Source organism: Sparus aurata, chromosome 19, assembly GCF_900880675.1.
Source record: "Sparus aurata chromosome 19, fSpaAur1.1, whole genome shotgun sequence".
Taxonomy (NCBI): Eukaryota; Metazoa; Chordata; class Actinopteri; order Spariformes; family Sparidae; genus Sparus; species Sparus aurata.
In genome coordinates this window covers 11,527,563-11,546,675 of record NC_044205.1, presented here as the reverse complement: position 1 = coordinate 11,546,675, position 19,113 = coordinate 11,527,563, and the positions used below count along the sequence as shown (strand labels likewise).

General features: G+C 42.0%; 1 protein-coding gene across 2 annotated transcripts in view; it reads left to right on the top strand.

Annotated features, from left to right (window-relative positions):
* The window catches only part of vav3a (vav 3 guanine nucleotide exchange factor a), a 107,239-nt gene that overhangs the window by 43,663 nt on the left and 44,463 nt on the right, over positions 1–19,113 (top strand). For both annotated transcript variants that reach the window (XM_030397940.1, XM_030397942.1), the window contains exons 3-10: positions 7,832–7,890; positions 8,004–8,069; positions 11,495–11,603; positions 12,640–12,741; positions 14,046–14,114; positions 15,234–15,337; positions 15,641–15,740; positions 16,006–16,101. In XM_030397940.1, coding sequence (XP_030253800.1) covers positions 7,832–7,890; positions 8,004–8,069; positions 11,495–11,603; positions 12,640–12,741; positions 14,046–14,114; positions 15,234–15,337; positions 15,641–15,740; positions 16,006–16,101 — 705 coding nt within the window. The remainder of the gene's footprint in view (positions 1–7,831; positions 7,891–8,003; positions 8,070–11,494; positions 11,604–12,639; positions 12,742–14,045; positions 14,115–15,233; positions 15,338–15,640; positions 15,741–16,005; positions 16,102–19,113) is intronic.

Here is a 19,113-nt window from a genome sequence, read left to right as displayed (position 1 = left end):
AAGAAAGTTGGGATGTGGTGTAAAATATGTGAATAAAAACAGAGCAAAATCATTTGCAAAAGAACTATCCTAACTATCCTCGCCCACTGCCACCACTTCCTTTTGGTTTTAGAAGATAAATAAATACTGATGACGGATGCTACAGCTATTTAATGACAGTGTCTGTTCCATACAGCTGAAGCAGCAGAGTTCCAATCAGGAGTCATATTCCACCTATCAGGTAACAAGAGTAAAGAGAGTTGATCGACAATAGATGATGGCGGAGATGTTTTGTCAAAGGCAGCCGTCGCCTATTTGGCAGTATTTCGGATTTAGATCCACTGCAAATACTGAACCTGATGACGTTAATGACGGAAAAGGAGTTGGTTGTCTCACTGAGAAGTTGGAGGTGTGCAGTCTGTCGCCTGCAGCTCTTCATCCAACAGCTGCTTCTTGTTCCAATTACTCTCATAGACTGAATGAAACTACCCAGATTGGAACAATACAGAAAATGGCTGTCGTTTTTCTCCGTAGGCACATTTTTGGTGAATGATAGCGGTAAGTTCTGACAAATTATTGCATGTCCTGCGACTGCTGCATCACAAAAGTCTTCATAGTTAACACCGGTGTTGTTCAGAGTTTATTAACTGGTGGTCCTTCCTGTGTCATGCCTAGTTTACCGACTGCGGTTGATCGAAGTGTTCCTGAGCCCATGTAGTAGTAACCTTTAGACAATCATGTGTGTCACAGTGTGTTGGACCTCGGCCCATCCTTGCTTGAGCCTTTCAAGCCCGATCACGATACTATCACCTGTCATCAATTGACTCGTTCACCTGTGGAATGCTCCAAACAGGTGTTTTTGTAGCATTCCTCAACTTCTGCCGTCTATTGTTGCGCGTGGACCGACTTGTTTGAAATTTAGAATAAGCACACATTTGCAAAATCAAGGTCGAACATTAAATGTATTCTTTGTACTGTTTTATTCAAACTTCATTTTTAGTGTTATTTTGATGAGAAAAGAAAGATTTGGAGTGAAAAGAGGCCGGGTTACATCGCACTGTCCATGATGGCTCTTGAAGCCCTCCGAGTCAAGCTCCGAGCTGCTTATGGATCTGATCTCTGTTACCACGCTCACTACCCAGTGAACAGAAATATCAGGGCGCTGTTGTACCACGTTGACATGAGCTCGGCCTTTACAGATTTCTGTCTGCACTCTGGTGTGAGTTTCCCAAAGCCTCTGTTAGCAGTCGGAGGAGCGAAAAACCCCAGAGATAAAGATCTATTCTTAGAAACGGGCTGGCTTGGTACGGACATGGTCTGAGCTAAACTGTCATCTAGGAGGTTCTGCCGTCTCTTCGACATGCATGACTGCAGAAATAATGCACGCGAAGCAGTGTTTGATGAGGAGAGCGGCGGACTAAATGATGCAGGCGATGACGACTGAGGAGAAACGGCAAAACGTGCGTCGCGTTCCAAACAGCTCCACGTCTCTATATCCAAACACACTAATTATGTATTATGGCCGTTAATGAGCCATGGCAGTGATTGCCAAACATTAGCTAGTCCCTCTCTGCGAGCCAATCAGGCTTTTATTGGCTCCCCTCTATGTGGATTGAATTTTATACACCGGCTGCATCTGTCAAACAGACACGCTCGCAGAAAACACACACAAGCACACGCACACATCCATGTACACACGGGAAAATAATAATCAATCTAACGAAACAGGCTTAAAGCCATTAGTTTGACGCACACCCACACACGCTTTACCACGGCGTGCATTGTATTTACCCTCTCCATTGTTTGGTTGTATGTAAATGTTGTGTTTGTTTTTTTAATCTAACATCCGTTGTTTGTCACCGTGCACAACAGGCTGAGGAGGCCGTTAAATATTCACACGTCCCTTATTTCCAAAGTGTTTCCACGGTAAAAACGTTTGATGTAAAAAAAAGAAGAGGTGCGCGAGCGAGGAGCTTTTTAGTTTTCGCCCCCCGAAATGCTAACGCGACTTTATCGACTCGCTCTCCTGCTTTACATAAATGTTTTATCAAGAGTGGCACTTTGGGGTTTGGTGAACATTTGGTTGTTTGATGTATACGTACAGTAAAAAAGACATTTACAGATGAGATTTTCAACCCCGACAGTTCTTGACGACAGAATGTTGTCAGAAGCCAGGTTGGAGGGTTTAGTTTTTGAAATTTTAGGTCAAACAAAATGGAACATCCCTGAATTTAACATTCTCAAACTCATCCTCTTAGCGCGTCTCAGGTCTTTGTGCAGAACACTTAAGCAGTGAACAGACTTTAAATTCCTCATACAATATGCAAAGTATGAGGGGACAGGAGGAAGTGCAGTTGTTGAATCAACTGCTCTCAAGCAATCAGTCGGGAAAATCCCCTGAAATAACGGCCAGCGAGGGCTGCAGATGATGGTGACACTAGTCGAAGGTACTCTCGCACCTGCTTCTTTGGTGTGGCCGCTTCAACCTCCCCCAGCGCGTTTCCCTTGCGGTGTGTCTGGTGCGGTGGTGAGAAAACCCTAAAGCAAACAGCTGATCCCTGGTCAGTCTCAGTTAGATGGGCGGCGTCCGTGTGAACCCTGGGAGTGGTTTGTTTTCAAAGCGTACGGGGAGCGGTGAAGTGGTCTGATGTCTTGTGGTTGTTCATAGAAATAAAAGCAAAATGCATTGACTGTTAAAGGGCAGGGGGGCACATATTTAACACGATATTGACCTACAATCAAAGGTATTGTTGCAAAAAAAAGGGCACAATTATAGTTCGGAATGACAACATTTATTTTTACATTTTTGATTTATATCCCCCGCCACTATTGATGACTGAATGTACCAAAATAAAATAAATCAATAAGGTGGTATTAATGAATGAATTAATAGACCCCCCATTTGCACCACAAATCAGAAATGCAGAAAGAAATGTTAAAATAAAATACGTTAATATGGAAAATAATTCAAAATAAAATAAAATGCAAAGAGAAAATACAGAAATAAATATGTAAATAAACTGATATGAAAAACTGGATAAATTAATGTATACAATGGAAAATTAGATGGGAAATAAGATGGGCCATTATTAGATGGGGAAATAAATATTATAATTTTATAATATTTATTTTATGATTAAATTAATGCCTACATTTATTTATTTTTTTTAATGTTATTTTGCTACTTTAAATGGCATTTTAATTTACTCATCGAGCCCCTTATTCATTTCTTATGAATTTCTGATTTCGGCAGCTTCAGTCCTCCGTACGACCCAAAAGGTTTTAAAGCTAATTGAGTGCCTCTCTTTCTGACAGTTTGTTTTCCTGTGAAATGCAGGCAGTTAAGCGCCATTTTCTGCACTGATTCATAATCTGCAAGTGGGTAGATGACCTCAATTATTGTAAACAGGAACAAAGTCTTATTTTTTTTAGCGGTTTGGAAATAGAAATAAATAGTATTTCCAAATAAATGTGTTTCTCCGGATTACCTAACCCATCTCTATTTTTAGCCAGCAATCAGTCATTTAGAGGAAACAAAGGAAAGCAAATAAAAGAGGCACAGAATGGACGAATCAAAGAGGCGTGCAGGAAACTGGGACAGCATGCTGAGCCGTGTGTGAAACCAATAAAGCTGTTGCCACGTTGTACATCTAAAATGCCTTTTTCCTGAGGTGCCCTCTGCCTTGAGAGACTGAATGCGTCTCAGAATAAATAAGCAGGAGCTGATCAGTGGCTCTGCATGTCAATAGCAGAAATTAGTCTGTCTGTCTTCTTGTGCTTCCTGAGAATAACACTACTAACTGCTCTTTGTAGACTGATATACGGGGCTATATCAGTATTGATCTTTCTGTGAAAACTGCAAAACTGTCATCCATGTTTGATGTAGCCCCGTTTAAAATCCGACCAGCGGCCTCGCAGTGTGAGGACACTGAACATATTACTGCACATTGATTGCGAAATTAGAACTGCGAGTGACTGTGTTCGGTGTATTATCTGGATTTCAGCGGAGCGTTTTAAGCCTCTCACAGTATAATTGCTGTCAAAGCTGCTTCCACTCTCCGAGGTATAAAAAAATCATCATGATATAAAGCGAAATAGCTGTAATTTGTTTTACTAAAACGTGCGCTTTCTGCCAACGCGGACATGAATACAGTGTGGATGAGATTCAGTTAGGGCAGACAGATCGCGACTGACATGCACCTGCATCCGAGCACGCACACACATCTGTCCACCCACCCACACACAAATGTTGATTTATGTCACTTTGGGGGACTTTACGTAGACTTACGTTCATTTCCTGGAGACTTTCCCCCAGCCATCTCTAACCCTGACCTTAACCACTGGCCCAGAAATCTTACTTTTCCCATTTGGGTTTTTTGTCACACACGCACACGCACACACACACACATTAAGTTCCGAAATCAAGCCCTCACCTTAAAATTCAATTTGACCTTTTACCTTATGGGGACTTGTGTTTTGTCCCCATAAGGAAGGCGGGTCCGCACAATGAGAGTGACACACAACCACACTCCCTCTCTCTCTCTCTCTCTCTCTCTTTCTCTCTCTCTCTCTCACTCACACACACACACACACACACACACACACACACACACACACACACACACACTAACACGTACACACAAACAAATCTACCTTCAGTTCCTCAATTCCTACTGATTTACCTTGTGCGGACATGCGTTTTGTCCCTCTACGGAAGGCAGGTCCCTACAGCGATGAAAGGGAGACGAGTGCGCAGTGTGTACTCGTCTCCCTTTTATCTGTGCAGACACATCCCTCATCCTGCTTTAATTGCTGTCCTGTGAATCATTAGATCCAGCGGTGCAGTTGTGGTCAGGCAGGACAGGTTTAATAGCCTCCATCAAAGGGCTGGCCCCTGCATCACCGGTCCTCTGCTACGTGGCTGCCGACCCTCAGACCTCTGCTGCATGTGCAGACACTGGACACCCAATCTAATGAGTCGCCTCTGTGCTCTTTAATGGAGGTTTCATAGTTTCATTGTTGCTCAGTGCAGCTTTAAAAACGAATATACTCTACAAGTCTTGCATTGGAGTCCATGTGACAGTTGAATCATGGTGTATTTTTACATCTCGCATAATTCCGCTGTAGCCAACAGTAGTAATCATTTTTTATTTTTGCTTTGCTGGCTGAAATGAAGCATGTTGAAATGGAAACCTCTCATTCGCTCGGTGAACATTTTCTTGACATTTCTATTATTAGTGGTACGACCGCTGATGGCTGTAACACTCGTGAGTCTTCAGAAAGTCTCCTTGGCTGTGTGCAGATGGTCAGTTTTGTTGCAAATGTGTGCGTGACTCGTGTCTTCAGTGGAGCCAAAAAAGCACAACTCCACTACGACTCGTCCCTCCGAAAAAAAACGCCTGCCAGCTAAAACTGGAAAGCCTCCAGAACTCTGTTCAGCAGCATGCAGTGGATCTTCAGCTTTTGGACATGTTGTACCTGCCAACTGGCCTCCGTATGTCATGCCCTTCATTCAGTTATTGGAGCGAGAACTCTGTCGACTCTGATTAACTGTATGAGGATTGGAAATAATTGAAGGGAGCAGGAATGCCTTTGAATTTTTGGAGGATGCACCCAGAAATGGTCTCTGCGCATATTCATTGTGTTGCGGATTGCGGCGCTCACTGTATGCTGAGTTGATTGGTAATGCAAGGTTGAGGTGCTGCAAAAGTATTGTCTAATCACAGTGACATCTGAGGTAGTTTAACCTCCGGGCTGCGGCTTCGCGACAGTCTGCTCAGCTGGCTGTTCGACGCTGCCACGTGGGCTCTATAGGTGTTAGTTTTACTTCTCGTTTCTAATGCAACACGTCGAATAATTCTTCCCTCGCTGTACAGCAATACCCTTAAGTAACCTTTGGGCAAATGTATTCTGAATGAGCTGTTTGTTATGTTTTGACAGATGGTAGAGTTGTGCATATTTTGCATCAGGAGCATACAGAATAGTACACGGACTGGTAAGGTGATCTTCAAATGAATCCTTTTTATCGGGCAGATGATGCTAACCTGAAGCGTTACTCTTTCAGGTTGATTTTCCAACTCCAGTCTCTCTGACCATTGTCCTCTTGCCGTCTAGCTGCCACGTCCCAAATGAGAGAATCACAGATCAGGGATGCGGGTGTGTTACGCTGTTACCGTTTGTTATTGTTTTTTTGTGTTTTTTGTAGAATTGATTAATCGCGAAAGTAACCAGCAGATTCATCAGTAACGAAAATAACTGTTAGTGGTTTCATTGTCAAGGAAACTGAAAGAGACTGGCACCGTCACATTTTCAATTGATTGGCTGACTTAAATACACAGTATGAATGCAGCCCTGCTGTCTCCTCCTGTGATGTGTAATCGAGGGCTGCTGCTGCTCCTGGGCTGCGTGGAGCTCCGTCACAAACACGGCTCTGCACCCGCCCACTGCTCAGCTGCTCAGCTGCTCAGCTGCTCACCGCTCGTACGTCCCTTTGATCGGAAGCTACAACTAATGAACTCAGCTCGTTTCATGGTGTTATTGACGCGCTGCTGCCTCTGATGCCGCTGATGTCTCTGTGACGATGAAAGTGCTCCGTCAAAGTCACACTGCAACGGATTTATGAACTACGAAGTGTCAGTTTCTGTTTGATAGATGTGGCAGAGTTTGATTGATTGCATATCGGGCAAATTGATCAACACTGGTCTGCTCTTCTATTAGAGACCCTTAAGTCAGAGATCCCTCACATAAACAAAACAATGAATACTGAGACTTAGCAGCTGAAGTCCATCCAGTTTAAGCTGCCTTCATTGGATGAACATTAATCTTACATCAGTAACACACAACATATCATGCTATTGGTTGGTGAACTGTAGTGCAGTTTACAGCTCACAAAAGGTGTGAGCAGAAACATGTTTGTGTGTCTCTCTGTTCTTTGTGAACCGCCTTACTGGAGGGGGAAGGGGGAGGCCAGTTGTGTGATCAGTATTGATCTCTGAGAGCTCATGCTCCAGGCCAGATGTATCCACGCTTACATCTGAGATCTGTGTGTGTGCGAGCGCGTGTTTTCATCGGCATGCCGCCGCCCGGTTGCGTCATTGGGACAGATGACCGACAAAAAAGAGGGTTGCGGGCCGTCAGCCAGGTTGCAATGCGTGAATGAACACCCGCTGCACGTAGACTCAGATAATAAAGCTGTATCATTCATGCAGCAGGTGAGTTCAGCAGCAATTATTAGGGAAGCAGGTCACACACACATACGCACACACACTAGTGCAGCGGGTCAAGGGCAGTGGGCAGGACGGAGCACAGCAGCGTGAAATTGCATGTCATACTAATAGCAATCGTGTCAGCCAACGAGAGCACACCAGTCAACTTCACAGCACGATCAATTAGTGATCAGTTCAAGTGACTGTCCTCTGCTGCGACCACACTGCTAAATGGTGACTGTGCGCAATGAGTCATGTTTACCGTGCGGCAACATTTAACACCTCGACACCCCGCTCAATTTTCTAAATTTATGCGAGGAGGATTCTGATTTTAGGTCCAACTCAACGCAGAGTTTTCCTCATGGAGACGTTAAAACACATTGGATAAATTGTTTTGTATTATGTTTTTGAATGACTTATATTTCAGAACTGGTTGGCCTGTGCCACTTGATTGTTGTAGTGTTTGAGAATGCTGCCCTCATGTGCCTCCTTTTGGAAATGCAGCACCACAAGAAAGCACCAACACCCAAACGACCCGCACCCATATCAGTAACACACCTCCCCCCTCCCCACCAGGCTGCATACTGTGGGTTTTTATGTAATGTTAAAACATTTTTATACATTGTTTTTCTTTGTTTCCATTGCAGGTTATGGACACACTATCTAAACTGTCCCAAACAGCGATCACACAACAAACTGGAATCAGGTACGATACAACACATTACAGTTATTGTGATAAACTAAATTTTGCCGACAGCAGGGCATATAATGATGAGATTTTGAGACTAACAGAGAACACTTTCTGTTATCCCTTTAAAGGCCCTTTCCATCGGAGGAGAGTGTTCAAGATGAGGATATCTACAACCACCTGGAGGATCTCATAGAGTATGCTTCCTCTCCTCTCCTCTCCTCTCGCTCCTTACCTTCCTCTTTCACACGCTTCTGGAGGATTTTCACAACAACTTAATTTCAGTCTTGACATTTAGTCTCTCGATTCCCTGCCATTTCAAAATAACAGGCTGTTGTGGGCGCGGGCACCATTTGTTCCCTGGGTGTTGACTGGAAGGAAGCCATCTCCTGCAGGGCTTTCAGCCTGCGTTCGCCAGACTCTTTCTGTAGTTAACCAGAAATACTTTTTTTTTTCCCAGGCACTTTTTCAACACGTATGATGTTTTCAATCATATTATTATAAATTGACTTCATAAAAAAACAAAAAGTGAACAAGGAGCAAAATCATAACGTTACATAACCCACCTACACTGTAAAACAGGACTCCTGGCCAGGCCCTTTATCTGAATGCAATGCAGCAGCGTCAACTCAGTCTGAAAGCTGATCTTCTGAAGCAATGTAGTTTGTAATATTTTGGAAGCTGTCAGATGCCACATTTGCACATATTTTTGCCAATATTTTCCCTTCCAATAATTATTGCACATGCTTGTGAAAACATTGCATGGGAGCTTTACTTTTATTCTGTTTTAATAAGGCTTTTTTTTTTTTTTTGACACCTTTATTTGACAGTGGAAAGATTGGAAATAGGAGAGAGATGGGGATGTGACATACAGTACAGGTCCTCCGGCCGGATTCGAACCAGGGTCCACTGCGTTCGTGGCATGCGCTCTAACCTCGCAACTACCTGCGAGCCTTTTAATAAGGCTTTTATTTGTATGTTGTTGACCTAGAGTCAAGTGTAACTTCCTGGATCCAAACAAAAACCATCACCAGTTATTTGAGAAACACAGGATTGGCGTTTAAGGGCAGAGTTACTGTAACTTGTGTGGTAAAGTAAGTGGATGAAGACAGCTAATCGTTTTCAGTAAAAGTGCTGTTGGGAAGCCTTCCGCTGACACGGTGCTCTGGTCTGTGTTCAGCGCTGTCAGCTCCTAGTCGGCAGTGACAGAGGAAAACGGCAGCCTGACAGCAGCCAGCAGTGGATAAGAGGTGAAAGTGGCTGCTTGGATCCCACTAAACAGAGGCGGGCTCTGCTCTCTACTCGTGTCAGCTCAGTGTACACGGACAGAAACACGTGAATACAGCAACGAGCACATGCATCCAACAGGAGGGCTTCACTACCAGTTTTAAAGTTTAATTTATCAACCTTTTCCCCCCTGTACAGTTGAGTAATTGCATTACAAGTGTTTTATGTACAACATTCAAGCCTCTAAATCTTGGCTTCAAATCTCAAGAATTTCCCCGCGAGATTGCATTTCACAAACGAAATAAGCAACTGTCAGTGGGCCCAACTCGCAACCTCAAGCCGGTGAAATGAGCAGAGAGAGAAAACTGAAACTGAATATGTGTCTTGTGGAGAAAAAAAAACCACAACTGTTCTTACTCACTGTGAGGAGTTGATGAAAACATTTCGGGGCCTTTCAACTCAGTTCCGGAGCGTCTTTATTTCCTGCGCCACGATGCATTTCTGAGGGAACCAGATTATGAGCCGGCCTCAAGCCTCAGCTCCCTCATGCTCCCAGCACGGTGAGGCAGCAGAAGATAAGGGAGAAACTCGACCACAACAGTGAACAGTAAACAACATGTCTGCACAACCGAGGCCCAAACACACAGCTCCTACAACGCTACTGTGACATTGGCCTGGTAGATCATAGAGGTTGACTGCCGGTGGATTTTGGAAGGCTGATATAACAACGATTGCAATAATAGCATGTATAAAAAGACATATACCTACATATTAGAGCTGTATTTTCAATATAGGCAAGGGCTCTACTATATTTGATCACCATGTCTTTAGGACTTCTTGGATTAATTTCAGGGTTATCTCTTCCTCCTTTTACAATGAGTGCAGTCATACCTCCCTCCTTCTTCTTTATATGCAGATAAGAACAGCAGTGCCTCCTTCGATTTTTGTACCAGATATTCTTTAAACTTTAATACAGGGTATCCGCACAATTCGCCAGTTCCGTAACGACTTTGACAGCGGAATCTGCCAGAGGACCCCCTAAAGCGCTGAAAAATAACCAGTTAGCTTCTAAAAGTCTCCAGCGAAGTCACGTAATCACACACTTCTATACGCCTTTGTCACCAGTTCCCGGTCCAATTTAATCCAGTTCTGCTCGACCCGAACTCTGCACTGCCTCTGCCACCTAACAGTCAAGCGACATTCAAACCATCTTTGTCTGTGTGTGTGTGTGCGCACACACCAGGGTCATTATTATTAACTCAAATTAAATTCCTTAAAATAAAAACTATACTTAAATTACTTAGATCACTTGTTAAACTTATTGAAACTAAACTAAAATGAAAAAACAAACTGAAAAACTAAATTAAAATAAAAACTAATGAAAATGTTAAAACTATAATAACCCTGACACACACTCATTCACTCCATTCTTCATTGTTTTGAGCTGCTCTGTGAATGGCAATAAATGTGGTTATTTGTTTAAAGCAATTCTGGGACCGCATTTTTCCTTACTTTTTCATACTTCGTGTAGGTCTTAAATTTAGTTCAAAATGGTCTTAAAAAGGTCTTAAAAAGTCTTAAATTTGACTTGTTCAAACCTGCAGAGACCCTGTAATAATTCTGATTTGACTCACCTATACTAGATTATGCCCTGGAACATATGGATCATTTGACATTCCGCGTTTTTTTCCCCATCATTCATATTACTGGCCAGTCTCCCAGAACCATAGTGTATTAATGTTACTGGCCGTGGTTCAGAGGCTTCCTGTCAGTCTGAATGAAGGAGTTCCTTCCTACCCAGGTCCCTGCTTGACCCTCACCCCTCACCTCAGCCTTGATTCCTCACCCTAACGTACCTAGTCCTTTATGTTCCTGTGACCCTCTTTGACAGTTTTGTCCTCATGTTTCTCTCCTCTTGAGAACATTTGCTTCTGAAGGTACATTTATAAAAAGAACAAAAACACACTCACTCACACACACACACACACACACACACACACCACACACACACACACACACACACACACACACACACAAACAGGCACTGCGACATGCCATGTTCACCCAGTTGCTAAGGTGCAGTAATTGGCTCGGATGTGAGCAGTCAGAACAGGTCGGTGGCGTCACACATGAAAGTCTAAACCTGTGTGTGTGTGTTTCTGAGACACGTTCACAGCCCTGGATTAAGTGTTGTCCCTGACTAACAAGATTTGCGGCCCGCTTTAGTTCTATAGCATTTAAATCCACCTCTGTAAAAACCCCGGAACTGTGCTTGTTTTTGTGCGAGCCTGTCATGTGGAGTAAAATCCATTAACCACTCGTAGTGAAACTGGGGATCAAACAGCAGTGTGATGTCACGTGGTGTCAGTAACACATTGTGTGGTGTGTGCTGCAGTGAGAAGGGGGTGGAGGATGAGGAGGACCTGTACGACTGCGTGTACGACGATGAGGATGGAGGGGAGATCTACGAGGACCTGATGAAGACGGAAGCCGTCCCTCCTCCGGTCAGTACTCAACTCAGTGACTCCACCCACAGCTTTACTACGCCCCGCTGACACAGGTTGACTCAGTTTGACTCATACTCAGTCGCCATCTTTATTAAAGGAATAGTTTGACATTTTGTGAAAGAAGTTTACTTTCCTGCTGAGTGGAAGGTAAGAAGATTGACACCACTCTCACGTCTGTACTTTAACGAAATGTGAAGCTACATCGAGCGGATTATCTTAGCCTAGCATACATGCTTGATGCTAGCACAACTCTGCGCAAAAAGTAGGCGCAGTGACTTCCTGGAGTCATGTTCCTGTGAAGTTGTAGGCAACCAGTGGCTTTAAAACTTAAAGAAAACTAATAAATGTTGTTTTTCATCTTCAGTTTTTGTATGGCTTCAAACAAACAATAACATGTTAATTTCTCAGCTTTAGAGGTGCAGGGAGGCTGATATCTTTGGACAGAGCTTTGTGCTGAAATGGCTAATCGCCTGCTAGCTTCATAATAAGCGTGCACCGTACCAGCTAAATGTTGGAACTGAAGTATTGAAAATGACGTTTTGTTGCCTTTTATGGGCTGCTACTGGTTAATATTGCCTTGTGGAGCTTTAAGGTACAATGTTAATTAACTATTAAGTTATATTGCATTTACTAAAATACTGATTAGTGAAACTAAACAGAAATGAAGAAAGCATTATCAACCTTGAGTTTAAAAGTATCTGTGTATGTTTTAAGTGCTAATTGAGTCTTAAAATTCTATATATTTAAACTTAAACTTGTCAGTTTCAGTCATAATGATTATTTTTTTAACATTACATACTATATTACTCTGTTTTTGATTTTGCCATGGATAGAATTAACCGTAATTTTACCCTCCTTATAATTTCTGATGGTACCTCATAATCTGTCAGAACCGGCATACGCTCTGGCTAGCATGTGTGAATCTCTGACCTTGCTCAAAGGGTTGTACGGACTACATCTGGTCAAAGACTCAACACTTTGTCAGCCCACAGCGTTGACACATAGTAACAGCCCTGTGTGTGTGTGTGTGTAGGCGTTCCAGAAGCAGGCAGAGACTGACATCAGGAGCTGCTGTCTAACAGAGATCAAGCAGACAGAGGAGAAATACACCGAGACCCTGGAGTCCATAGAGAAGGTACCGACTTATTGACTAACAGGGTCGAGCCATTCATCTTATCGCTGCATCATGTCACTGTGGCTCAAAGTACAATACTTTGTGCTGAATATATATGTTGTGAATTTGGGGAAAATAATTCTTCTTCTATATTATACACGTTAAATGTGGAGAATGCAAACCTCTGTGTGCTGATGATGCATGGTCGAAGAGGCGAAACTATGTGGTATTTCACATGGAATAAAGGCAAAAAAAGAGCAGACCTAACAAAATAAAAATTTAATCTAAATTAGTGTTGCTGAACGATATTTTCCCTTCCTAACACTTTCATAATCACACACCTCCTCACACTTGTAAACTCCGTGAGTAACAAGTACTTACATTTAAATTTAATAACACTGTGTGATGAACTATTTGATTTCCCGGCTCACTTGACAGATTTAATTACATCCAACCCCCAGGGCAGAGTTGGTTGGAATGGCAATCAGTAACGTTACTCATCATAATAACCACTGCATAAGCAATACAAGTTCTGTATAAAAAATACTACAAATGACCAATCAAAATTGCATTTTCAAGTCCCACTATGTTGATTTTATGCAGTAAAAGGATGACAAGAGCGCTAGAAATCAATTTAGCCTCCTTATCACTTGCAGTATGTGAAACTGACTGACTGTAATGACCTGTTTTGGGTGGTATAATGGAAAAAAATAATGGGTTTTGTAACAAATACGTAGTCCCAGAGAGGAACGAGCGAAAGGAAACATTTTTACTTCTGAAATTAGTAGTGGGCAATAAGTAATCCCAACACTACTTAGAACAAACTGCACCAAAAGACCAGAACTATGAGAAAAGCGTTTTGTCGTGGATGTTTTCCACCTTACCCTGCACTTTTGCAGGACTCCGGGAGGCCCGCCATCTCTTACCCCCCCAGCCACAGCCACTTGTCTTCCCCCTCTTGTGTACGTTCACGTCTGGAAAAAGACCTTGCCAGATTTCCCAGCGGAGTATCTCAGTAGATGACTTTCGATATGAAGTGGATGGCAGAGTTTAGTTTGTGCTCGCCCGCTCCTTTGAGATGTAGAGGTGACTATGCGAAGGGAGGTTTTTTTTTTTTTTTTTTTTTTTTCTGAGAGGAAATCATTAAATTGCAAACTCTGAAAATGAGATTATTGTCGTGACCCAGACGGTCCTCCTTGTTTTCGCTGACTGCAGCTCTTTGCAACTTGGCCCCTATAATATAATAGCTCCTCGCAAAATGACTTTCCCACTCTTACTCTACAGGGGACGAGCTTCATTCTGTTGTATTCTCTCTCTCTCTGCAGCACTTTATGATGCCCCTCACTATGTTTTTATCCATGGTCGAGATGGAAAAGCTGTTTGTGAATATTCCGGTAAGTCATCGTCTCGACTTTACAACTGACACTGTAATGATCCAGCTGGGTGGTCGACATGGGGTCACATATTTCTTTATTGAAGGGCCTTTTTCAATGATGACAGTTAACTTGTCAGGTAGGTAAAGCTCAGGTGTTAGTAATAGATAAAATAAAGATGCCCTTATCGATCCACACACTCAATTTCATTATTGTCAATATGAATATTTTCATTCGAAACTGATTTTTTTTTTGCATTGAAGAGACAATATATAAGAGTTCGGCATTAAAATGTCCAAAAAACATCGATATTTGTTGACATATGAGACTAAATTCAGTGAAAATATAACATTTCCACGTCTGTGTACATTAATGCCTGATTCATGGAAGATTTTCATCAGCAATGGTGGTTGTTTAATTCTGTATTTAGATTGCTTTTCTGCGAATTAGCCAAAGCTAATCCGTGTAAGCCCTCCTTACACAAGACACAAATTCATTTTTTGTTTTGATAGAGAGACCCCTAGTGGCAGAAATCATATGTTGTGCGTTCAGATGTGTAATAAATACACTGGAATCAGTAACCACGCTAAGCGTTCGCAGCCACGCTAGCGGCTCTGTGAGGCTATAAGACACACTTTTAGGTGCGTTGAGCTTAATGCTAATGTCAGCATGCTAACTTTCTCACAATGAAAATGCTAACATGCTGATGTATATTGATGTTTGGAATATTTGCCGTGTTCACCATAATAGTTAAATATGTCATTTGCTTACATTCGGTAAATAGCACTTTACACAACGTACAACCGAGGCTGAGGAGAACTTTGTTACTTTCGTTGGTAATATGTCTTAAGGCAAACTGTTCTCCTGTTAAAAAATGTTGAGTTTCAAATGAGAGTTGAGCCCAAATGATTATTCAATTAGCTGATAAACATTCAAATAATTTTGCTATTCTGCTAATCAGATATTTCCAAATTCCATCTGTGAGGATTGGCTGTTTTTCTAAACCGAATTTGTCTGGGTTTTGGACTATTTGGTGACCGAGAAATAATTCATGGATTGATCATAAAATAAACTACACATTCATCAACGATGAAATATATAGAATTTTGATATAGAGGGATCTTTGCTCTTGTGTTTCAGGAACTGGTTAAAGTCCACAAATGTTTACTGCTGGAAATCCAAGACTCAGTCCACCACAGAAGTGCCCAGAACCTTTACCAGATCTTCATCACTTCCAAAGAGAGGTACACAGTCGACTTTGTGACTTCTTCATCTATAAAATGTGCATAAAGCTGCTATAAAATTCTCTGTAGCTTAGATATGTGGGCAGCTGTGATGTCAGGTGTCTTTGTTCGCATTAAGATTAATAATGTTTCTGATCAGAAACACTCAATTCAGTAATAATGTGCCCGTCAGCAATGTGTTAGTAAGTAGGTTTGAACTCCAAGTACATCTGAGATTATACAGATACCAAAAAGTCTTGGATACCGAGAGCATAGGTACCCTGGCCTTCTCTTCAGTCCTCTCGCTGTGTCCTCACATCTCAGGTTGTTGATCTACGGGAAATACTGCAGCCATGTGGAATCAGCCATCGGCACTCTGGATAAGATCTGCAAAGACAGAGAGGACGTGCGCATGAAGCTGGAGGTAAAATGGTTTTGGGGGTTTCATCGGGTCATCTCTCAACATCTCAGAATGGTCAGAGCATGCCCTCAAGTGTGTACCTGAGGCATTGCAGGTGGTGACACGTCAGCTGACTCCTTGAGGGTTGAACCAAGCTCTTTTTTAAAATGAAAACCAGCTGAAATTGTTCGATGTACACACACACACAGGCTGCTTTGTTGATAGCATCTCTATATATATAATGTATAAGATGATCCTTATGTCATCCTTCTTTGTTGTCTTCCTACAGGAATGTTCAAAGAGGGCCAACTATGGCAAGTTCACACTGAGGGATCTGCTCGTGGTTCCTATGCAGCGAGTCTTGAAGTATCACCTCCTCCTGCAGGTGCGGTACTCTTGCCCATACTGTGCTCTGCTATTTCTGTTCCACCGCAGTCGTAGAGTCGGCACGTCATAACAATGTAAAAGCCACAGCCTTCCAATTAGCGCTGTGAATGTTGGAAAACCAGGTAACTCAAGTAGGTGTGGCGCAGATGTTTGACACCATCTGGAGTCCATCTTTTCAACATGTATGTGGTGCTTTCACACATTATAACATTTATATCCAGGGACTGAAGGTTTTTTATATTTATCAGTATTTTTAGTGGTTTAAATATCATGCTTTCAATGAAAAACGGCATAAAAACAAGTTACAAAATTTTGTTACATCTAAATAGGATGTACTACAGAATCTATTGTGTGTTTCCTAGTATAATTAGTTTGTAGGTCAGTTATCAGGCACGTGCTTCTTGGTCTTGTTTCATGCATTTTGACTCGTAGTTAAAATGACAAAAGTCAGATTTGTAGCTGCTTAATTCTATACCAAAGGTAAAGGCAAATGCCACTTACAGTATATATGAACAAACTCTCTGGTCACCTTAACATTCAGTATAGAGACAGTCCTACTCAGATGCAATAAAAGAAAGAACCTGTTAACAACCCAGTGACACCTTCTGCTGTGAGTATTTGCCCACCAGTGTAACACAAACCAGTTTACACCACGTTTACACCAAAATTAGCATCAATAAACCGTGTAGAAATGCTGACTGGACACATTGACATTGAAGACAAAAGCCACATGTTAGTGAGTGTCTATACACCGGTCTGACAATGGTCTTACATACATAGACAAAGAGACAAATCCTCACCCGGGTAACAACCTGCCCCTCCTGCAGGTGACGTCAGTCTCCCATCTCCACAGACTTCGACGGCTTTAAGTCCCTGACAGCATCCCTGTGCTAAAATATAAATTTTCATCTATGTATTAAGTTATTTGTTTATTGCTGGCCACATTTATGCATTTATTTTTCAATACATGTATTATTATTTTTCTTATCATTTTTCTTCGTGTTCTTCTTGTTCTTCTTATTCTTATTCTTATTATTATATTGAACAGATGTTTCCTGTAACTCTTTTTACACTAATTACAATCACAGTAACTACATCGTGTTATAAAAAAAAATCATGACTATTATTTCATACTTGCTACGTACATATCCGCTGTCTGTCCTTGCTGAAAGTGTGACCGTGAGACAGCGTCCCTACTATTATGTCCTACTACCTTCTTAATAGCATTAGAAAACAAATAAAACGACCTCTTTGTTTGTCCTTAAGCTTGCCAAAGACAATTGTGTGTACAGTATTTGTATTAATGAAGCAGCAGTGCAACATAGTGGATACTCAACGAAAGGTTGCTCAGTATGTTTACTCCAGTAATGTTATGTTTGGAGATACTTTTACTTTATTTGTGTAGACCTTATCTGACTACATTTCAGTGAGATATATTAAACTTTTTTACTCCACTACATGTCTGACAGCTATAGTTAGGAGTTACTTTGCAACTTAAGGTAGTTAAAATAACTGCAACATACCACATTAACACATAGATAATAATAACGTATAGTAGTTCAACACTTTGAAATCGCTGATTCAGCTCGATGAATACTTTTACTTGTGATACTTTGTGTGTATTTTGCTGATATTGCGTCTGTCCTGTCCACTCGTTTAAAATCTGAAGAGCGGCGCATTGACTTTCTCCTCCCGGCTGTATATAATGTCCATCACTGTCATCGTAAATGATCAAAGCTGGACAGAAACTTGAAGTTAAAAGTCTCCACTCACTTTATAGATGACTGTCAGTGAGTGACAGAGCCCCATCAGGGAGGGTTAGATTCATCAAAGCCTCCATCATTGCCAATCAGACTTTATGAGCAGGGGGGGCCCGGCCGTCACTGGGTGGTGCTGTTGATCACGTTTTCCTTCCCCTCCCCTGCCTCCGTCCTTCAGCCTCCGAGACTCCTTTCTTCTATTTCTGTAGCCTCCCCATGACAGTCAGTCTGAGATGACCCGCAAATTATTGTCATCTGATCGAGACAATGCCGAATGAGGAGGGAGAAAATAGATAGAGTGAAAGAGAGAGGAGCAGACAGAGAGGTGAGAATCTAAACTGTGAAGCAGGGGTGAGGCTGTGGAAACTTGGGACGAAGTCAGTGAGAAAATTACCAACATGTGACTGACAAAATGGAAACATTTAGATATTTTTGATTCCAAAATGCCTTCAGATGACTTATCTTATGATCCGTTCTAAGCGATGGCATTTAATAGTCTGTGATTCTATGATGACACGAGTGATGTGTGAGGATGGCCTATCCTTTCAGTCTAACACGCTTCCTACACAGGATAAGTCAAAGAGGTCGAAGGTGTCCTGCATATAATGTGCAGTACGCGTGGGGTTGCTGTGATGTACAGTGCATTGATGAAAAGTAAAGCAGCAGCGTTCCTCCTGGTGTAAAGAAAAAGTGCGTCTGCATAGGTGTGGAGGTTCATTTGGACCGGTCAGCCATGCTGAAGGGAGAGCTCGTGGTCTCAGTGTGTGCGGAGGAGCAGGTTGTGCCTTACATGGATGCAAAAACGGATTAGAACATTAAAGCTTCTTAACACTTTTATTACTATTAAAATCCTCAGTGTTGACGTCAAATTTACAGAAGTCAGTTACAATTTTAATATTTTACTTTATAAGTCCACCTGTCTATATATATATATATGGTGTCCCCTCTTTGAAATTTCCGGTAGGTAATGTCACATTGTGCAGTATCAAAGTATTTGGTTTGAGGCCAACGATATTAGAGTGAATTGGTCATTTGCAGCCCTAATATTCTTCAAGATGAAGAATTTCAACTTAGCATTTGGGCCGCCAAGGATAAGTATCTCCCAATGAGAGACTGGAAACCCTGCAGACTTGACTGTTTGACCAGAATTAGTGAAAAATCAAAACGAAAGAAAATAATTGAAACTACCTTCTAGGAATGTGTGAGTGGATTTCAAAGCACTTTTAATTCCGTAAGTTAAAGTTAAATGG